Source organism: Bos grunniens, chromosome 3, assembly GCF_055505025.1.
Source record: "Bos grunniens cultivar Pamir isolate PY7600 chromosome 3, Bosgru_T2T1.0, whole genome shotgun sequence".
Taxonomy (NCBI): Eukaryota; Metazoa; Chordata; class Mammalia; order Artiodactyla; family Bovidae; genus Bos; species Bos grunniens.
This window is the reverse complement of record NC_141167.1, coordinates 96,226,683-96,245,733: the sequence shown is the minus strand read 5'-3', so window position 1 is coordinate 96,245,733 and position 19,051 is coordinate 96,226,683. Positions and strand designations below refer to the sequence as shown.

General features: G+C 40.6%; 1 protein-coding gene across 7 annotated transcripts in view; it reads left to right on the top strand.

Moving 5' to 3' along the window:
- Window positions 1-19,051, top strand: part of SPAG17 (sperm associated antigen 17) — a 283,690-nt gene that overhangs the window by 170,656 nt on the left and 93,983 nt on the right. For all 7 annotated transcript variants that reach the window (XR_015160805.1, XM_086392104.1, XM_086392103.1 and 4 more), the window contains 3 exons: window positions 10,876-10,991; window positions 15,762-15,906; window positions 17,857-18,011. Coding sequence is in view for 6 of the 7 variants with exons in the window: in XM_086392104.1 (XP_086248230.1) it covers window positions 10,876-10,991; window positions 15,762-15,906; window positions 17,857-18,011 (416 nt within the window). In the remaining variant the exon portion in view is untranslated. The remainder of the gene's footprint in view (window positions 1-10,875; window positions 10,992-15,761; window positions 15,907-17,856; window positions 18,012-19,051) is intronic.

Sequence of the window (19,051 nt, the reverse complement as noted above, 5' to 3'; positions counted from 1 at the left end):
ATTCTGTATACTTTAAAATATTAAATCAGCAAATCCTCACAACGGCTCTGTGAGGTATATATCTATATATATATCTTAATAATTTCAATTTACAGACAAGGTAATTGTGACACAGAGAGGTTAAGGAACTTCCTTGAGATTTCTCAGCTTGTCAGTGGTAAAGTTGGGATTTGAGTCAGGGCAACTAATCCCTAAATTACACTGTCATGCATTACAAGTTTTTCTTAATGTCTCATCAGTTCAGTTCAGTTCAGTTGCTCAGTCGTGTCCAACTCTTTGCGACCCCATGAATCGCAGCACGCCAGGCCTCCCTGTCCATCACCAACTCCCGGAGGTCACTCAGACTCACGTCCATCGAGTCAGTGATGCCATCCAACCATCTCATCCTCTGTCGTCCCCTTCTCCTCTTGCCCCCAGCCCCTCCCAGCATCAAAGTCTTTTCCAATGAGTCAACTCTTCGCATGAGGTGGCCAAAGTACTGGAGTTTCAGCTTTAGCATCATTCCTTCCAAAGAAATCCCAGGGCTGATCTCCTTCAGAATGGACTGGTTGGATCTCCTTGCAGTCCAAGGGACTCTCAAGAGTCTTCTCCAACACCACAGTTCAAAAGCATCAATTTCTTCGGTGCTCAGCTTTCTCATATGCCTTCAATAATCTGTGAGACTGAGAGTTAATCTTTTTTTCTCAAGTTTACAGCTCACCACGGTATCCAGGAACCCTCCTAGGAAGGCAAAGTGAATTCTTTATTGTAACTCAAAATTTAGAGAAATACTGGGTCATGCTTCCCAGGTGGTGCTAGCGGTAAAGAACCCACCTGCCAGTGCAGGAGACTAAAAGACTTGGGTTCTATCCCTGGTTTGGGAAGATCCCCTGGAGAAGGAAATGGCAACTCACTCCAGTATTCTTGCCTGCAGAATCCCATGGACAGAGGAGCCTGGCAGGCTATAATTCATGGAATCGCAAAGAGTTGGACATGACTTAAGCGACTTAGCAGCAGCAGCTATGTCATGCTAAGTTGCTTCAGTCTTGTCCAACTCTTTGAGACCCCACGGATTATAGCCCACCAGGCTCCTCTGTCCATGGGCTTCTCCAGCAGGAATACTGGAATGGGTTACCATGTCCTCCTCCAGGGCATCTTCCCAACCCAGGGATCTCTTTTACTCCCCGCATTGGCAGGCAGGCTCTTTACCACTGGCACTGCCTGGGAAGCCCCCTGCAAAAGCAACTCATTCCTTTGGTCTCTATAGTAGTTCTATTTTGCTTTCTTCCATAATGTTTTCCACAGTGACTGTATCAGTTTTATTTCCCCCAGTAGTGTATAAGAGTTCTTTGTTCTCCATACCATCTCCAGCATTTGTTACCTGTATTCTTTTTGATGACAGCCATCCTGAGAGGTGTGAGGTAGTATCTCATTGTGGTTGATTTGCATTTCTCTGATTAGGGATGTTGACCATCTTTTCATGTCCCTGTTGGCCATCTGCCTTTCCTCTTTGGCAAAATGTCTATTCAGTTCTTCTGCCCATTTTTTAATCAGTTTTTTTTTATATTGAGTTGTATGAACTATTTATATATGTTGGATTTTAACTCCTTATCAGTCATATCATTTGCAAATATTTCCTCCCATTCAGTAAGTTGTCTTTTCATTTTATCAATGGTTTCCTTTACTATGCAATATCCAAAAAAAAACCAAAACCAGTAATTCAAGAAGATACATGCCAATGTTCATAACAATGTTATTTACAAGTGCCAAGATATGGAAGCAACCTACGCATCCATCAACAGATGAATGGATAAAGAAGACGTGGTAAGATGTGGTACATATATACAATGGAATACTACTCATCCATAAAAAAAGAATGAAAATGTACCATTTGCAGCAACATGGATGGACTTTGAGGGCTTTATACTAAGTGAAATAAATCAGATACAGAAAGGTAAATGCTGTATGATATCACTTTTATGTGAAATCTAAAAAATACAACAAACTAATGAATGTAACAAAAAAGAGGCAAACACAGGTATAGAGAAGAAACTAGTAGTTACATGGGGAGAGGAAAGAGGAAAAGGACAGTGTAGGGGTGGAGGATTAAGAGGTACAAAATATTGGGTATAAACTTAACTACAAGGATATATTGTAAAACACAGGTTATATAACCAGTATTTTATAATACCTATCAATGAAACATAGCCTTTATTTTTTTATTATTTTATTTTATTTTTTAACTTTACAATATTGTATTGGTTTTGCCATATATCAAAATGAATCCGCCACAGATATACATGTGTTCCCCATCCTGAACCCTCCTCCCTCCTCCCTCCCAATACCATCCCTCTGGGTCGTCCCAGTGCACCAGCCCCAAGCATCCAGTATCGTGCATTGAACCTGGACTGGCGACTCATTTCATATATGATATTATACATGTTTCAATGCCTTTTAAAAAATCATGAATCACTATATTATATACCTGTAACTTATATAATATTGCACAGCAACTGCACTTCAATTAAAAAAACAATGAAATAGATTTTTCTTGCATAGTAGCAGAAGATTCCTTGTTGGAGAAGTGGATGAAAGTATTCCTATAGCTTTCTAGACTTCCCAGCTCAATAGCTCTCTCTCTTATGTCTACAAGAGGACTTGATTGTAAGGGTGGTCTGCATAGCTGCTTCTCTAATTGCCTGATTCCGAAGTCTTCTGTCTCCAGAGCAGTTTGTCCAGATTTCGTCACAGCTCTTAAATCTAAGGTGACACAATCTCTCGTTTTTAAACTTACCATTTAGTAACTAATTTGTGTCCAACTCTGTGACCCCATGGAATGCAGCATGCCAGGCTTCCCTATCTTTCACTATCTCCCAGAGTTTGCTCAAAATCGTGTCCATTGAGTCAGTGATGCCATCTAGCCATCTCATCCTCTGTTACCCACTTCTCCTCCTGCCCTCAGTGGCATCAGGGTCTTTTCCAGTGAATTGACTGTTCACATCAGGTGGCCAAAGTAGTGGAGCTTTAGCTTCAGCATCAGTCCTTCCAATAAATCTTCAGGGTTGATCTCCTTCAGGGTTGACTGGTATGATCTCCTTGTTTTCCAAGGGACTCTCAAGAGTCTTCTCCAGCACCACCGTTCAAAAGCTTTGATTCTTCAGCACTCAGCCTTCTTTATGGTCCAACTCTCACACCTGTACATGACTACTGGAAAAGCCATAGCTTTGACTAAGCAGACCTTAGTTGGCAAAGTGATGTCTTTGCTTTTTAATATGCTGTCTAGGTTTGTCATAGCTTTTCTTCCAAGGAGTAGAAAAGTGAAAGTGAAGTCACTCAGTCGTATCCAACTCTTTGAGACCCTGTGGACCATAGCCCACCAGGCTCCTCAGTCCATGGGATTCTCCAGGCAAGAATACCAGAGTGGGTTGCCATTTCCTTCTCCAGGGGATCTTCCCAACCCAGGGATCGAACCCAGGTCTCCCGCATTGCAGGCAGATGCTTTAACCTCTGAGCCACCAGGGAAGCCCAAAGAGTAAACATCTTTTAATTTCATGGCTGTCACCATCCACAGACTTTATTTTTTAGAGCAATTTTAGTTTTACTGGGAAAAAAAAAAATAGCAGAAAGTAGACAGAATTCCCAAAGTCTCCCTCTCTTTCAGGCTCAGTTTTCCCCTATTTTTCCCATCTCGAAAGTGTGCTACATTTGTTACAACTGAAGAACCAATGTTGACACATTATTATTAACTCAAGTCCCTATAGTTTACATGAAGGTTCTCTTTTTGTGTTGTACAGTTCTATGAATTATTACAAATATATGTCATGAATCCATCATTTCAATATTATACAGGATTGTTTCACTATCTGAAATATCCCCTAGGCTCTACTTATTCAAACTTCCCCTTTCCCTGACCCTGACCCATCCCTGCCTAGAACACCTGGCAGCCTCTGATCTTTTTATTTTCTCCATTGTTTTGCCATTTTGAGAATATCACATCATTGGAATCAGATAACATGCAGCCTTTGTAGACTGTCTGCTTTCACTTAGCGATATGCATTTAAGATTCCTCCAGGTCTTTTCATGACTTGGTAGTTCATTTCTTATCACATAATAATACTCCACTGTATATATGTGCAGAAAAGGCAATGGCACCCCACTCCAGTACTCTTGCCTGGCAAATCCCATGGACAGAGGAGCCTGGTAGGCTGCAGTCCATGGGGTCGCTGAGGGTTGGACACTACTGAGTGACTTCACTTTCACTTTTCACTTTCATGCATTGGAGAAGGAAATGGCAACCCACTCCAGTGTTCTTGCCTGGAGAATCCCAGGGACAGGGAGGCCTGGTGGGCTGCCGTCTATGGGGTCGCACAGAGTTGGACACAACTGAAGTGACTTAGCAGTAGTAGTATATATGTGCAGTGGTTTATCCATCCACCTATTGAGGGATATATTGGTTGCTTCCAGGTTTTGGGCAATTATAAATAAAGCTGCTTATGAACATCTGCATTCATGCAACTGTGTAAGAAACTTTATAAGAAACATCCAGGGCCTCTTCCAAAGAGGCTGCACATTTTTGCACTTTCATCAGCAATGAATAAGAGTTCCTGTTGCCCCCTGTTCTTCTCAGCATTTGGTATTGTTAGTTTTTGGGTTTTAGCCCAAAGTGGTTATCTGAGGATGCTTTACAAATAGCTGAAGAAAGAAGAAAAGTGAAAGGCAGGGGAGAAAAGGAAAGATATTCCTTTTAGTAAGGAGAGAAAAGAAGGCCTTTTAAAATGAATGATGCAAAGAAATAGAGGAAAACAATAGAATGAGAAAGACTAGAGATCTTTTCAAGAAAATTGGGGATATCAAGGAAACATTTCGTGCAAGGATGGGCACAATGAAGAAATAAAGAAATGATAAGGACCTAACAGAAGCAAAAGAGATTAAGAAGAGGTGGCAAGAATACACAGAACTGTTAAAAAAAAAAATTCTTAATGATCCAGATAGATAGATAACTATGATGGTGTGGTCACTCACCTAGAGCTGGACAAATGTGTGAGGTCAAGTGGGCCTTAGGAAGCATTACTGTGAACAAAGCTAGTGGAGGTGACATAATTCCAGCTGAGCTATTTAAAATCCTAAAAGGTGATGCTGTCAAAGTACTGCACTCACTATATCTGAAAATTTGGAAAACTCATTAGTGGCCACAGGACTGGAAAAGTCAGTTTTCATTCCAATCCCAAAGACAGGCAATGCCAAAGAATGTTCAAACTACTGCACAACTGCACTAATTTTACGTACTAGCCAGGTTTTACTCAAACTCCTTCAAGCTAGGTTTCAGCAGTACATGAACCAAGAACTTCCAGATGTACAAGCTGGGTTTAGAAAAGGCAGAGGAACCAGAGATCAAATTGCCAACATTCATTGGATTATGGAGAGAGCAAGGGAGTTCCAGAAAAACATCTACTTCTGCTTCATTGACTGCGCTAAAGCCTTTGACTGTGTGGATCACAACAAACTGGAAAATTATTAAAGAGATGGGAATACCAGACCACCTTACCTGTTTACTGAGAAAGCTTCATGTGGGTCAAGAAGCAATAGTTAGAACCAGATGTGGAATGATCTGGTTCAAAATTCAAACTGGTTCAAATTGGGAAAGGAGTATGACAAGGCTGTATATTGTCATCCTGCTTATTTAACTTATATGCAGAGTACGTGCATGCTCATTAAGTTGCTTCAGTAATGTCTGACTCTTTGTGACCCTACAGACTGTAGCCCACCAGGATCCTCTGTCCATGGGATTCTCTAGGCAAGAATGCTGAAGTGGGCTGCCATTTTCTCCTCCAGGGGATCTTCCCAACTCAGGGATCAAACCCACGTCTCCTGTGTCTCCTCCATTGCAGGCAGGTTCTTAACCTGCTGAGCCATTGGGGAAGCCTCACTAATTATTAGAGAAATGAAGATTAAAACTACAATGAGATACCGTCTCACACCAGTCAGAATGGCCATCATCCAAAAATCTACAAATAATAAATGCTGGAAAGGATGTGGAGAAAAGGGAACCCTCTTTTATTGTTGGTGGGAATGTAAACTGCAACAGCCACTATGGAAAACAGTATGGAGATTCCTTAAAAAATGAGGAATAAAACTACCATATGAGCCAACAAGCCCACTACTGAGCGTTCACTCTGAGAAAACCATAATTGAAAAAGACACATGTACCCCTAGTGTTCATAGCAGCACTGTTTACAGTAGCTAGGACATGAAAGTAACCTAGATGTCCATCAACAGATGAATGGACAAAGAAGATGTGGTGTGTGTGTGTGTGTGTGTGTGTGTGTGTGTGTGTACATACAATGGAATATTACTCAGCCATAAAAAAAAAACAACAAATTTGAATCTGTTCCAGGGAGATGGGTGAACTTAGAACCTATTTTGTGAAGGTTGAGTGAAGTAAGTCAGAAAGAGAAAAACAAATATTGTATATTAACATATACACATGGAATCTAGAAAAATGGTATTGATGAGCCTATTTGCAAGGAAGGAATGGAGATGCAGATATATAGAGAGAATGGACTTGTGGGCACAGTGGATGAAGGAAAGAGTGGGATGCTTGGAGAAATTAGCATCAACATATATGCACTACCATGTGTAAAACAGATAGCTGGCATGAAGTTGCTATATAATACAGGGAGCTCAGCCTGATGCTCTGTGATGACCTAAAGGGGTGGAGTAGGGGGAGGGGAGGGAGGCTCAAGAGGGAGATGATACATGTATAATTATGGTGAATTTGCATTGTTGAATGGCGGAAACCAACACAGCATTGTAAAGCAGTTTTCCTCCAAATAAAAATTAATATCCTTTGGTTTTTTTAACTATGTAGAAATGTACAAAGAATTATCACTTCACAGACTATACAGAAACAGACAGTAGGCCATATTTGCCCTATATTCAAACTTTGACCGTTTTTATTCTATATCCTTACAGACTTTTTAATGTACAATGTCAATTTATTCAGTAGAAGTATATTTAAAGTTTTTGAAAGGGTAGAATAGCTTCTTCACTCCTTATCATTTAATCCTTATTTCTTTAAATCTGAAATACTTAAGTCCTTTCATTGTTTTCAGATTTGCTTTTGTATATTTTGAAAATATGATTTTAGATACTTACAAATGTAGAATTGTTTTATCTTTATGAGCAATTTAACATTTTATCAGTATACAATGACTTTTTATTCTAGGATTCTGTTTTTTGCCCTAATACTGATTTTGCTTATATTATTATAGCTACACCAGCTATTGTTTAGTACTTTCCCAGTATAATGTTTTTCACACTTTATTTTACTTTCTGTGGTTTATATTTAAAAATGTCTCTTATGAACAGTGTGCATATGTGTTCATTTGCTTCATTCATGTCTGACTCTTTGCAATCCCATGAAGTATAATCCACCCAGGCTCTTCTGTCCGTTGGATTATCCCATCAAGAATACTGGAGTGGGTTACCAATTTCCTCTTTCAGGGGCTCTTCCTGACCAAGAGAATGAACCCCCATCTTATGCAACTCCTGCACTGGCAGGTGGATTCTTTCTCACTGAATCACCTGGGAAACCCCCTTGTGAGCATAATATCAGTCAGTCACTCAGTCATGTCTGACTCTTTGCAACCCCATAGACTGCAGCAAGCCAGGCTTCCTTGTCTATCACCAACTCCCAGAGTTTGCTCAAACTCATGTAGGTGTATATTTTTAAATTAGATGATTCTGTGTTTTAACTGGAGATTTTAGGCTACGTATTACATACCATATTTTCTGAAAATATCTTTATGTTGTCCTCATTCTTAAAGGGGCTTCCTAGGTGACCCAGTGGTAAAGAATCCTCCTGCCAATGCAGGAGACACAAGTTAGATCCCTGATTCGGGAAGATCCCTGAGAGAAGGAAATGGTAACACACTCGTATTCTTTCCTGGGAAATCCCGTGGACAGAAGAACCTGGTGTACTGCAGATCATGGGGTGGCAAAGATTCGGACATGACTTAGCAACTAAACAACAACATTCTTGAGAGGTAATTTCACTAGGTATAGAATTATAGACTGACAGGTATTTCCTCTTAGTATGTGGACAATAAAGAACTAGAGTCTCTTGATGAAAGTGAAAGAGGAGAGTGAAAAAGTTGGCTTAAAATTCTGCATTCAAAAACTGAGATCATGGCATCAAGTCTCATCACTTCCTGGCAAATAGATGGAGAAACAATGGAAACAGTGAGAGACTTTATTTTGGGGGCTCCAAAATCACTGCAGATGGTGACTGCAGCCATGAAATTAAAAGACACTTGCTCCTTGGAAGAAAAGCTATGACCAATCTAGACAGTATATTAAAAAGCAGAGAAATTACTTTGCTGACAGAGGTCTATCTAGTCAAAGCTATAGGTTTTCCAGTAGTCATGTATGGATGTGAGAGCTGGACCATAAAGAAAGCTGAGCACCAAAGAATTGATGCTTTTGAACTGTGTTGTTGGAAAAGACTCTTGAGACTCCCTTGGATGCAAGAAGATCCAACCAGTCCATCCTAAAATAAATCAGTCCTGAATATTCATTGGAAAGACTGATGCTGACGCTGAAGCTCCAATACATTGACCACCTGATGCGAAGAACTGACTCATTTGAAAAGACCCTGATGCTGGGAAAGATTCAAAGCAGGAGGAGAAGGGAACAACAGAGAATAAGATGGTTGGATGGCATCACTGACTTGATGAGTTTGAGCAAGCTCTGGGAGTTGGTGATGGACAGGGAAGAGTCAGACATGACTGAGTGACTGAACTGACTGATGTGGACAATAATTCTTCATACTAGTCTTGCTTTGATTTTTACTGTTGAAATGTTGTCTATCTAATTGTTGCTTAGAAGATAATCTGGCTGCCTTTAAAACATTTTCTTTTTTAATGCAGTGTCAATATGATTTAACTAGGTATCAGTTCAGTTCAGTTAAGTCCCTCAGTCATGTCTGACTATTTGCAATCCCATGAACGGCAGCACACCAGGCCTCCCTGTCCATCACCAACTCCTGGAGTTTACCCAAACTCATGTCCATTGAGTTGGTGATGCCATTTAATCATCTCATCCTCTGTAGTTCCCTTCTCCTCCTGCCTTCTATCTTTCCCAACATCAGGGTCTTTTCAAATGAGTCAGCTCTTCACATCAGCTGGCCAAAGTATTGGAGTTTCAGCTTCAACATCAGTCCTTCCAATGAACACCCAGGACTGATCTCCTTTAGGATGGACTGGGTGGATCTCCTTGCAGTCCAAGGGATTCTCAAGAGTCTTCTCCAACACCACAGTTCAAAAATATCAATTCTTCTGCACTCAGCTTTCTTTATAGTCCAACTCTCACATCCATACATGACTACTAGAAAAACCATAGCCTTGACTAGATGGACCTTTGTTGACAAAGTAATGTCTCTGCTTTTTAATAGCTGTCTAGGTTGGTCATAACTTCCCTTCCAAGGCATAAGCGTCTTTTAATTTCATGGCTGGAATCACCATCTGCAGTGGTATGGGTTTCTTTTTATTTACCCAAATGAGACTATATTGGGCTTCTTGAATATGTAGATTAGTATATTTCATTGATTCTGGAACTTTCTCAATAATTATTTTTTTAAGTATTGCTTCTGATCCATTTCTCTCTCCTCTTCTTCTATAATTCCAATTAAACTTATGTTAGAGAACTTTTACCTCTCTTTACATTGGCTCTTTGAACTTCATTCTAAATAATTTCTACATGTCTATCTTTCAGTTCTCTTTTAATCCTCTGGAAATACTAATATGTCCAAATTAAGTCTTAGGGCAATGGAAAGGCTTAAATATATCTAAATGTATCTTTCTCCTTTGGTTCCCCCTGTTAGTTGACTCAGCATCTTACACCAAGATCCATGCCCTGTTGCACATTTCATGGTTTAAATCTAAACAACCTCCCTGGAGGCAACAATCATTCACTATCTTTTTTGCAACTTTTTTTTTCTCAGTCTGAATTTACTTCATCACTGAGGCTTGACAGTACAGGCAGATCTTGTCTAGAGATTACTTGTTACTTATACAAATAGAGTAAATCTACCTTGATAGAGGAACTGAGATAATATTTACAGGGTTCCACGTGAGTTTCCTTGGTTCTGTCTTCTTGTTCCAATTTAATGGTGGTGGGGAGGGTTTGAGAAGGATGTGCATAACAGATGGTTTTAAATGCAGTAATTAAACTGGACAAATCCTGTCTGTATGAGAGGCCAATGATATGCTTGATTGGTAATGTTCTCCAGATCCAGGGCTGAAGAGAGATGTTTCCTGGAACTGAAATATGACAAAATTAGGGGAATGAAGAGTTAAAATTATACTCTATCATACTAGAGTATATAATAAGTCAAAGAAAAAGAATCTGAAAGCTTGACAGATACATGGGAGAAAATGTAGACTTTAAAAAGCTGGGTACAGGGCTCCAAACCTGGAATCTGAGGAGAGGTAAGCAAGACTTAAAAGTGTAGAGAATTGATAATAGTGTGTATTGTTCCATAGACAGTGAACTTTCTATGCATGTGTATATTTGTGGGAGGTGATGGGAATCCAGACAAGGTTCAAGTGCCAAGAATAAGATATTCATAAACTGATTTTTTCCTACTTGAGAAATAATATAACTGATGACCACCACTTGGACTTTCTATGCAACAGTGTCTGAGGTAGCCTACACTATATTAAAACTTAATGAATAATTCTATGTAAGTGATATTATAGTTAAATTGTTGTATTTGATATACTTGAACTCCCACAGGAAAAATTCAGAAAAATCAGTCACCTATGGCACATAAAAATGAAAGCCATGAACCTCCCCCAGAAACAGTTCAAACAATAACCCCTATGGATGTTCACTTAGGCACCTGGTTTACAACTACACCTCAAGGAAATCGGATTGGCACCAAAGGATCAGAAAGAATAGCAGACTTGGCCCCGTTTTTATTCTTTAAAGCCACAGATCCTGTCAATGGAACGGTATGACAAACTATTGTATATTATAAATTTTTCTAAATCATTAGAGTTGTAAAACAACATGTGGAAGAATGCCTGGCAAATAATAAATTTTCAATAACTATCTGTTAAGTAGCCGACTTATGTATAAATAGATGGATTCATCTTCCCAAATCTAAAACTACTGTGTGGTTTATTTGACCCAGAGTAATGTATCATGAAATACTAATTCTTGAAGTAAGAGACAGATGATGAATTTTCTATTCCACTTTTAAGACATATGATTAGTGATATCCTATATTTCTTCATGTTAAATGTATTTGTCTGTATGTCTTATATTCTAGACGTGTGAGGTTCTGCCTTGCTTCTACTTCTCGTATGTACCTGACATGAATTGTAGAAATTTGTTCATGATCCTTGACTTCGAATAATTTACAGTATATTTAATGAGAGGCTCATACCAAATAACTCAAAAATTCAACAATGCCATAAAGCCTCTGTAAAAAGATTTTATTTGTAACCTAAGAAAAAGTGATATATGAGTGGTATAGAAAATAATGGTTTTGTTTATCTGTGAAGCAGATGTGAAATTTAAACCCCTGGGATGTACAATAGTATTTTCTATGGGCCAGGCTTTCTGTTAGCCATCTTGCATACATTCTCTCTTCAGGTCTCACACCAGTGTATATTATACAGACAAGGAAGGTAAGCCTCAGAAAATGAAGTAATGTGGCCAGAAAGTGCTGGAACCAGGTTTGTCGTCATTGATTGGTGACTAGAAACTGGGCTCTTTCCATTCTTCAGCTATTCCTCTATCATCTTATATGGAGCTTTGCACCTCTAAATCTAAACAAGACAAAGAATTTCCTGCATGCCTTGTCTCTAGTTTTTGGACTTCCAACCTTTGTTTACAACCACAAACTGCTAGTCAGAAGCAGAATGTCTGCTTCCCATTGAGATAAAGTTCATCATCTTACCAAACGTGTTTTCCTTTCTTCTTCAGCCTGCTTCTGTAACAGTTGCATACTCTTCTACCTTGTTTGCTAGTTCTTTCTTATGAGATTCAAAATACATATTATCTCAGGATGGCTTTGGTCACTTCAAATACCTCACTTTAATTCAGCCTCAATACAGATTATTTGCTTTAATATGCAAATTTGATATTTCTTAGTTAATGACCCTTACTTTCTTTTACTGGTGGTGGTGGTGGTTTAGTCACTAAGTCATGTCCCACTCTTTGCAACCCCATGGATTGTAGCCTGCCAGGCTCCTCTGTCCATGGGATTTCCCAGGCAAGAATACTGGAGTGGGTTGCTATTTCCTTCTCCAAAGGATATTCCTGACCCAGGAATTGAACCCAGGTCTCCTGCATTGGCAGACTCTTTTCCACTGAGCCACCAGGGAAGCCCCTTCCTTTACTGATACCTAGGACCATTATGGAAGCACAAATCAACAGTTGGGAGCCTAGATCCAAACATAGACACCCAACAGTCTAATCACAACAAAGGTAACAATATTTACTGAGCACTCAGTACTCTTACCTGGAAAATCCATGGATGGAGGAGCCTGGTGGGCTACAGTCCTTGGGGTCGCTAGGAGTCAGACACAACTGAGCGACTTCACTTTCAGTTTTCACTTTCATGCATTGGAGAAGGAAATGGCAACCCACTCCAGTGTTCTTGCCTGGAGAATCCCAGGGACGGGGGAGCCTGGTGGGCTGCCGTCTATGGGGTCACACAGTGTCAGACATGACTGGGGCAACTTAGCAGCAGCAGCAGCACCATCCCAGGCCTTGTTCAGTGCTTTCCAGATATAACTTATCTAATTCTCACAAGAAACTATTGCTGTTTCCATTTTACATACGAGACAAGCTACAAACAGGCTAAATAATTTTTCCAAAATCACTCAGCAAGTGGTAGATTCAGAATGTGGACCCCAAGGTTGGTTGCATTCTAGGTCTCATGTACTTAACCATTATGCAAATAAAAGCCAATGATCATATGAAATAAGATCAAAAGTGACATGAAGTAGCACATTTTACAGGAGTGGCACTAACCTTGCAGTGAGGCAGACATGGCTTTGAACCCCAGCCATGCTTCTTACAAGATGCATGACTTTGATTGTTTCTAATTTAGGTTTTCTTATTCCTAAAATGAAGATTATGGTCATTACCTAAATTACTTGGGAAGATTAATACCAGATTAACACTATCAGGTGTTCAGGAAATATTCTTGCTGTTGTGTTCTTGCAAAAATGATTATTTCCTGAGCCTATGATGACCAGAAAATGTCAATGTTATGTGATGTCATGAAATGTTAGAATAGTTCTAAGTAATAATCTGTAAATTTCTATACTAGATAAAGAGCTAGCATTTAGCATTGCTAAGTTGACCAATTAAATCTGAACCACTTTACCAGCATTCTGTCATTTAATCCATATAATGTCTCTGAAAAATATGCTGATGTTGTCTCCATTTTGCAGATGAGGAAACTAGACACAGAGAAGGTAAGCAACTTGCCTAAATCACCTGTAGAGTCAGAAATTGAACTTGGGCAGGTTAACTCCAGAGCTCATGTTCTCAATCCTGCATTCTACAGCAGTATTCCTCATTAGATACATTCAGTAGATGGATAGATATAGATATACACGTCTGTATCATTGGCTGAGAGTGTGAAAGAGAAGACCTTAAAGATTAGCATGGACTTCTCTCTGAAATATATTGTTTTCTGCTTACCATAAAAAGATACAAATATAATTATCATCTCCTCCCAAAAGCCCTAGACACGAGTCAGAAAACAGCTAGCAAATTTCATATTCATCTGGACTCTTTAGTGAAACTGTGTCTCTTACAGTTAGGGCAGTACAAGGTAGAAAATACCCAATGATTTAAAAATATGCATTGTTGTTCAATCGCAAAATCATGTCCAACTCTTGGTGACCGCATGGGCTACAGCACACCAGGCTTCCCTGTCCTTCACTATCTCCTGGAGTTTGCTCAAACTCATGTCCTTTGAGTTGGAGATACCATCCAACCATCTCATCCTCTGCCGCCCTCCTCTCCTTTTGCCTATAATATGCATTATACAACTGGAGTGCATTGTTGCCAGTTGGGATCTGCAGTAGCAAACAGATGAAGTTTGCTTGTGTAAGATGTTTTCAAGAGACACCATTTGTGAAAGGAAGCAGAGGGGGAGCAGGAATGGGCAGAGAGAGAAGGCGAGCTATGGTGCAGACACCACAGAGCTCCACTGGCAGGAGCTCAGGAGCCAGTGTCATCTGCCCCAGTGTCCCAAGTCGGGGAGCAGGAGCCAGATCAGTGTCTCTGCCTCAGCAGAACAGCGGAAGCCAGGCAAGGCATCTCTCTGCAGTTGAAGCAGGTGCTGGAAGAACTGACATCTGGAGGCTGTTTGTCAACTTCCCTCCCCACAGGTGGGGAGCAAGTCCTGTCTTGAAGAGAGACCTGGGCAATGCATCTCCATGCCCACCACACCTTCACACACACATGTGCAGCTAGGGGTTTAGAGCTCCTCTGAACCATTTGGCTACAGGAAACAAAGGTCTCACTGTTCTTTCAAATTGAAGCACTTCAGTTCAGTTCAGTTCAGTTCAGTCGCTCAATCGTGTCCGACTCTTTGCAACCCCATGAACTGCAGCACGCCAGGCCTCCCTGTCCATCACCAACTCCCGGAGTTCACTCAAACTCACATCCATCGAGTCAGTGATGCCATCCAGCCATCTCATCCTCTATCCTCCCCTTCTCCTCCTGCCCCCAACCCCTCCCAGCATCAGAGTCTTTTCCAATGAGTCAGCTCTTCACATGAGGTGGCCAAAGTACTGGAGTTTCAGTTTTAGCATCATTCCTTCCAAAGAAAACCCAGGACTGATCTCCTTTAGAATGGACTGGTTGGATCTCCTTGCAGTCCAAGGGACTCTCAAGAGTCTTCTCCAACACCACAGTTCAAAAGCATCAATTCTTCGGTGCTCAGCTTTCTTCACAGTCCAACTCTCACATCCATACATGACCACAGGAAAAACCATAGCCTTGACTAGACGGACCTTTGTTGGCAAAGTAATTGAAGCACTTACCAGGACTAAATTCTTTCTGTGTTTCCAGCTCTAGTCCACATACCTAAAACTCTTCTCTACTGCTTTGCCCCTCTTTGGATAACAACTGGGTCCTTAATATGACTTAACAAGCTTCCCAGTATGGTCCCTCACCTTCTAGCCTTGCTCCCACCACTCTGCCCATTGGTCTCTGAGTTCCCTTGTGTCCAGCACACCTTTCATCCATGCTTCCCTGTATCAACCTTTCACCCATGGCTCCCTGTACCAACACACAAAATCCAGGCTCTGGCATTGCATCCTCAGGGGAAGCAGACCAATCAGAACCCTCACTACAGACACCAGTGGTCCCTGGCTTATCTTAAACCTGTAGTTTCTAAGGGAACAGGACCTGGGGTCATCTTCCTGCATATACCTGGGTCATATCACTCCTGACATTAGCTTTTGACTCACAAATGTGTGACCATGGAAGGAGCATCACTGCTGAATAAGACAGTCCTAGTCCAGCATCAGCTCTGGCACACGCTGAGTGACTTTGGGCAAGTTACTTAACTGCTCTAAGCCTGAGTTTCCTCCAGGATTGTTATAAAGATTAGATCAAGTAGATGAGATAAAACTTTCATTTTTAAATAATCAGGCTTTTGATGGTAATCACTGGGGTGTAAAAATAAGCAAACTTGGGATTAACCAACCACCTGAGCAAATGATGATGCTCTGCCTTTGTATGTTCAGGTTATGACAACTCGAGAAGACAAAGTGATCATCATTGAAAAGAAAGATGGTACTCGGATAGTGGATCATGCTGATGGTACCAGGATCACAACCTTTTATCAAGTTTATGAAGATCCGACTATTTCTTCAGAGGATCAAGAGACAGGTAAGCTTTAATTTTTCTGGCAGACTACGTAAAATCTCAAAGAGTTCGACACGACTGAAGCGACTGAGCAGCAGCAGCAGATAGTTGGTTAATATTGTGTTTCAGGTACACAGCAAAGTGATTCAGTTATACATATACATGTGTTTATTCTTTTTCAAGTAGATGACAATATTCTATGTCTTTAGGATAGGATAGGTAAAAACTTCACTGATTTTTCAAAACACTTGTAAGAAAAACAATTTTTTTTGGAAGAACTCAAATCAACCAACGAATCCAAACCAGAACCAATGAGGACCTTTATTATGGTCTTTATCCTCAGCTGACATGGGAGTGATAACAGCTCTAGTTGGCTAATGGATAGTAATAGTGTTTTCCTTATTTTTACCACTAAAAAGCTACAACCTGGATTGGTATTAACTAAAAGTTAATAATCATGACTCAACTGTACTGAGCAATTAGATTTCAGACCTGTTTCCTTCGATCCTTAAGGAATCTAATTTTCCTACATAGACCTCAGATATGTCCTCCTTCAATTCTGTCTGACAATTCTCAGAAAAGAAAGTGGCAGCTGCTAATGAACTGGAGTCTGTTCATATTATCTAAAAGCCTAACGCCCTTCCTAAGCTACATTTAAACAAGATTGTGAAATAAAAATTATTCCCTAATTCACTTTTGTTTAATTCTGGGGTTTCTTTGTTGAATGCATTAAACGATTCATTGCCAAATTAAATGCAACAAAATGGCGAGTGAGTAGAAAGAGAGGAACCTTTATACCCTGTTAGAGTGAAAATTTAAAAAGTCACTTGGGTGGGCAATTTTAAAATATCTGGTGAATTGAAAAGTGCATATCATGTGATACACTAATTCTCCATCTGGGTATATATAGAAAGATACTCTTTTGTTTTTATTTTTATTGGGTTATAGGGGATGGGTTGGGAAATATCTCTGCAAGTCAATCCCACTAGAGAAATATCCATTCTAATTGTCCTGGGATAGCTTTCAAAGCTTTTTCCGTTTCTTGGGAAAGACACTCATACATTTGCACAAAGAAACAAGTACAGAGATGCTTCTTGCAACACTGAGTATAATATTAAAATATTGGGAAAGCATAAATGTCCATTAACAGCAGAACAGAAAAGTAAAATGTGGTTTATTCTTACAAAGGGATACTATGTAGCAATTAAAATAAATGAAGTACCCACACATGTACCTGTTTACATCGGCACATATATATCAAGATAGCTAAAGGCCTCAAAACATAAAGTGAAAAATTCAAGTGTGTATCAGTTGCTCAGTCATGTTCAATTCTTTGATGACCCCATGGACTATAGCCCACCAGGCTCCTCTGTCCATGAAATTCTCCAGGCAAGAATACTGGAGTGGGTAGCCATTCCCTTCTCCAGGGGATCTTCCTGACCCAGGGATTGAACCCAGGCCTCCTGCGTTGCAGGCAGATTCTTTATTGTCTGGGCCACCAGGGAAGCCCAGTAATGTGATACACAGGGTGATATATAACTTATGTAAATTTAAAGCAACAAAGTATTTCTGATATATACATTTATATAAAAGTATTATAGTGGATTGTGAGAAAAAGAAATAAAGTCAGAGATAGGGAGAGATGTGAACTTTACCTGTAATTTCTCTCTTATATACATGTTAAAAATGAAGCAAATATGGCAAAATATTAATGAGTGTAAATTCTGATTGGCAAACATGTATAGTTAAGTTATATTTTGTGCTTTTCTGGATGTTTTCAATTTCTCAAAAAGAACGGTGAGGACAAAACCAGCACACTAAATAATATGCCTTCTCAAACAAAGGCTCCGAGTTGATATAGCAGTAGCCCATACAGCAGCCCCGTGAAGTGAGTTCTCAGCCAGGCAGTCAGCAGGCAGGCGTGTTGCCCTTGCGTGCATCCCGTCAGACCTACTCCTTTGCATTTGCCCACAGCCGAAGGTCCTCAGAGGATCGCCAGGCAGGTGAAGTGCATGCGGGTTGAAAGCTCGCACTATGCCACTGTCATCACCAACTGCGAGGACAGTAGCTGCTGCGCCACCTTTGGGGACGGGACGTCCATCATTGCAAAGCCACAGGGAACGTACCAGGTGGGTCTGAGCAAAACGAGGGGAGCCAAAGGCAAGTGTCGAAGTGTGTTTGTGACTAAGAAAGCACACCCATCTGGGGCAGTGAACATTCCTGCCACATGCATGGCTGTTGCTCTCATCTCAACTGATCTTAGAACACACTTCTCAATATCTTTTCATTTATTTACTTTCTTTTCAAAATCCATCACAGAAAATCCGTGCCCTCCCTGTCTTTCAGTGCTTTGGTATCTGGGGATCAAATTTATACTCTGGAGTGTATTTGCTGGGGATCATTTAGTGATGGGCACTGTGAGTGCTAGGAGCACTCGGTGCTGCCCTGTCCCTTCCAGATCAGCTTCGCCTCCTGCCTCCTCTTATTCATTCTCACTTTCCTACCCTTCCCACCTCCAGTCTGTCCCCACTTTACCTCGTATCCCCGAGGGATAGAAGGACACATGTGTTCTGTGTGATCTAGGAGGAGAACTAGTGAAGCACAGCTGTGTCTTTGGAGGGCTGGGGAGGAATGCTGTTAGCAACTCCTCCACCTCCTGCATTTCCCCATTAAACACAATGCCGCAAGCTCAGCCTGCAGTCCCTCCAGTCTTAGAGGGATTTGCCTTTGCCTTTCTACTTGCTGGAGAAGGGACACAAGTGCCAGGATGTCACATCTAAGGTCACAGGATACTGAGGGTGCAAAGGCAGAAGGTAATGGACAAAGACTTCCATAACAAATGTTTGTTACTGTGGAAGCTACTGGAGCCGGTTTATCCCTCCCTTCTCTCTTGATACTCCCTCGTGCTGTGCAGATCCTTGTGGGACGAGCAAGGTGCTGAAAGTGAGAGATGACCAAGAAAGGCTGCAGTTGGAGAAATGGATGCTTTTTTTCCCTACATAACATTCAAAATATGGTATGGGGAGGGAGAAGGGAGGAGGGTTCAGGATGGGGAACACATGTATACCTGTGGCAGATTCATTTTGATATTTGGCAAAACTAATACAATTATGTAAAGTTTAAAAATAAGATAAAATTAAAAAAAATAAAGATAAAAAACTTTTATTTT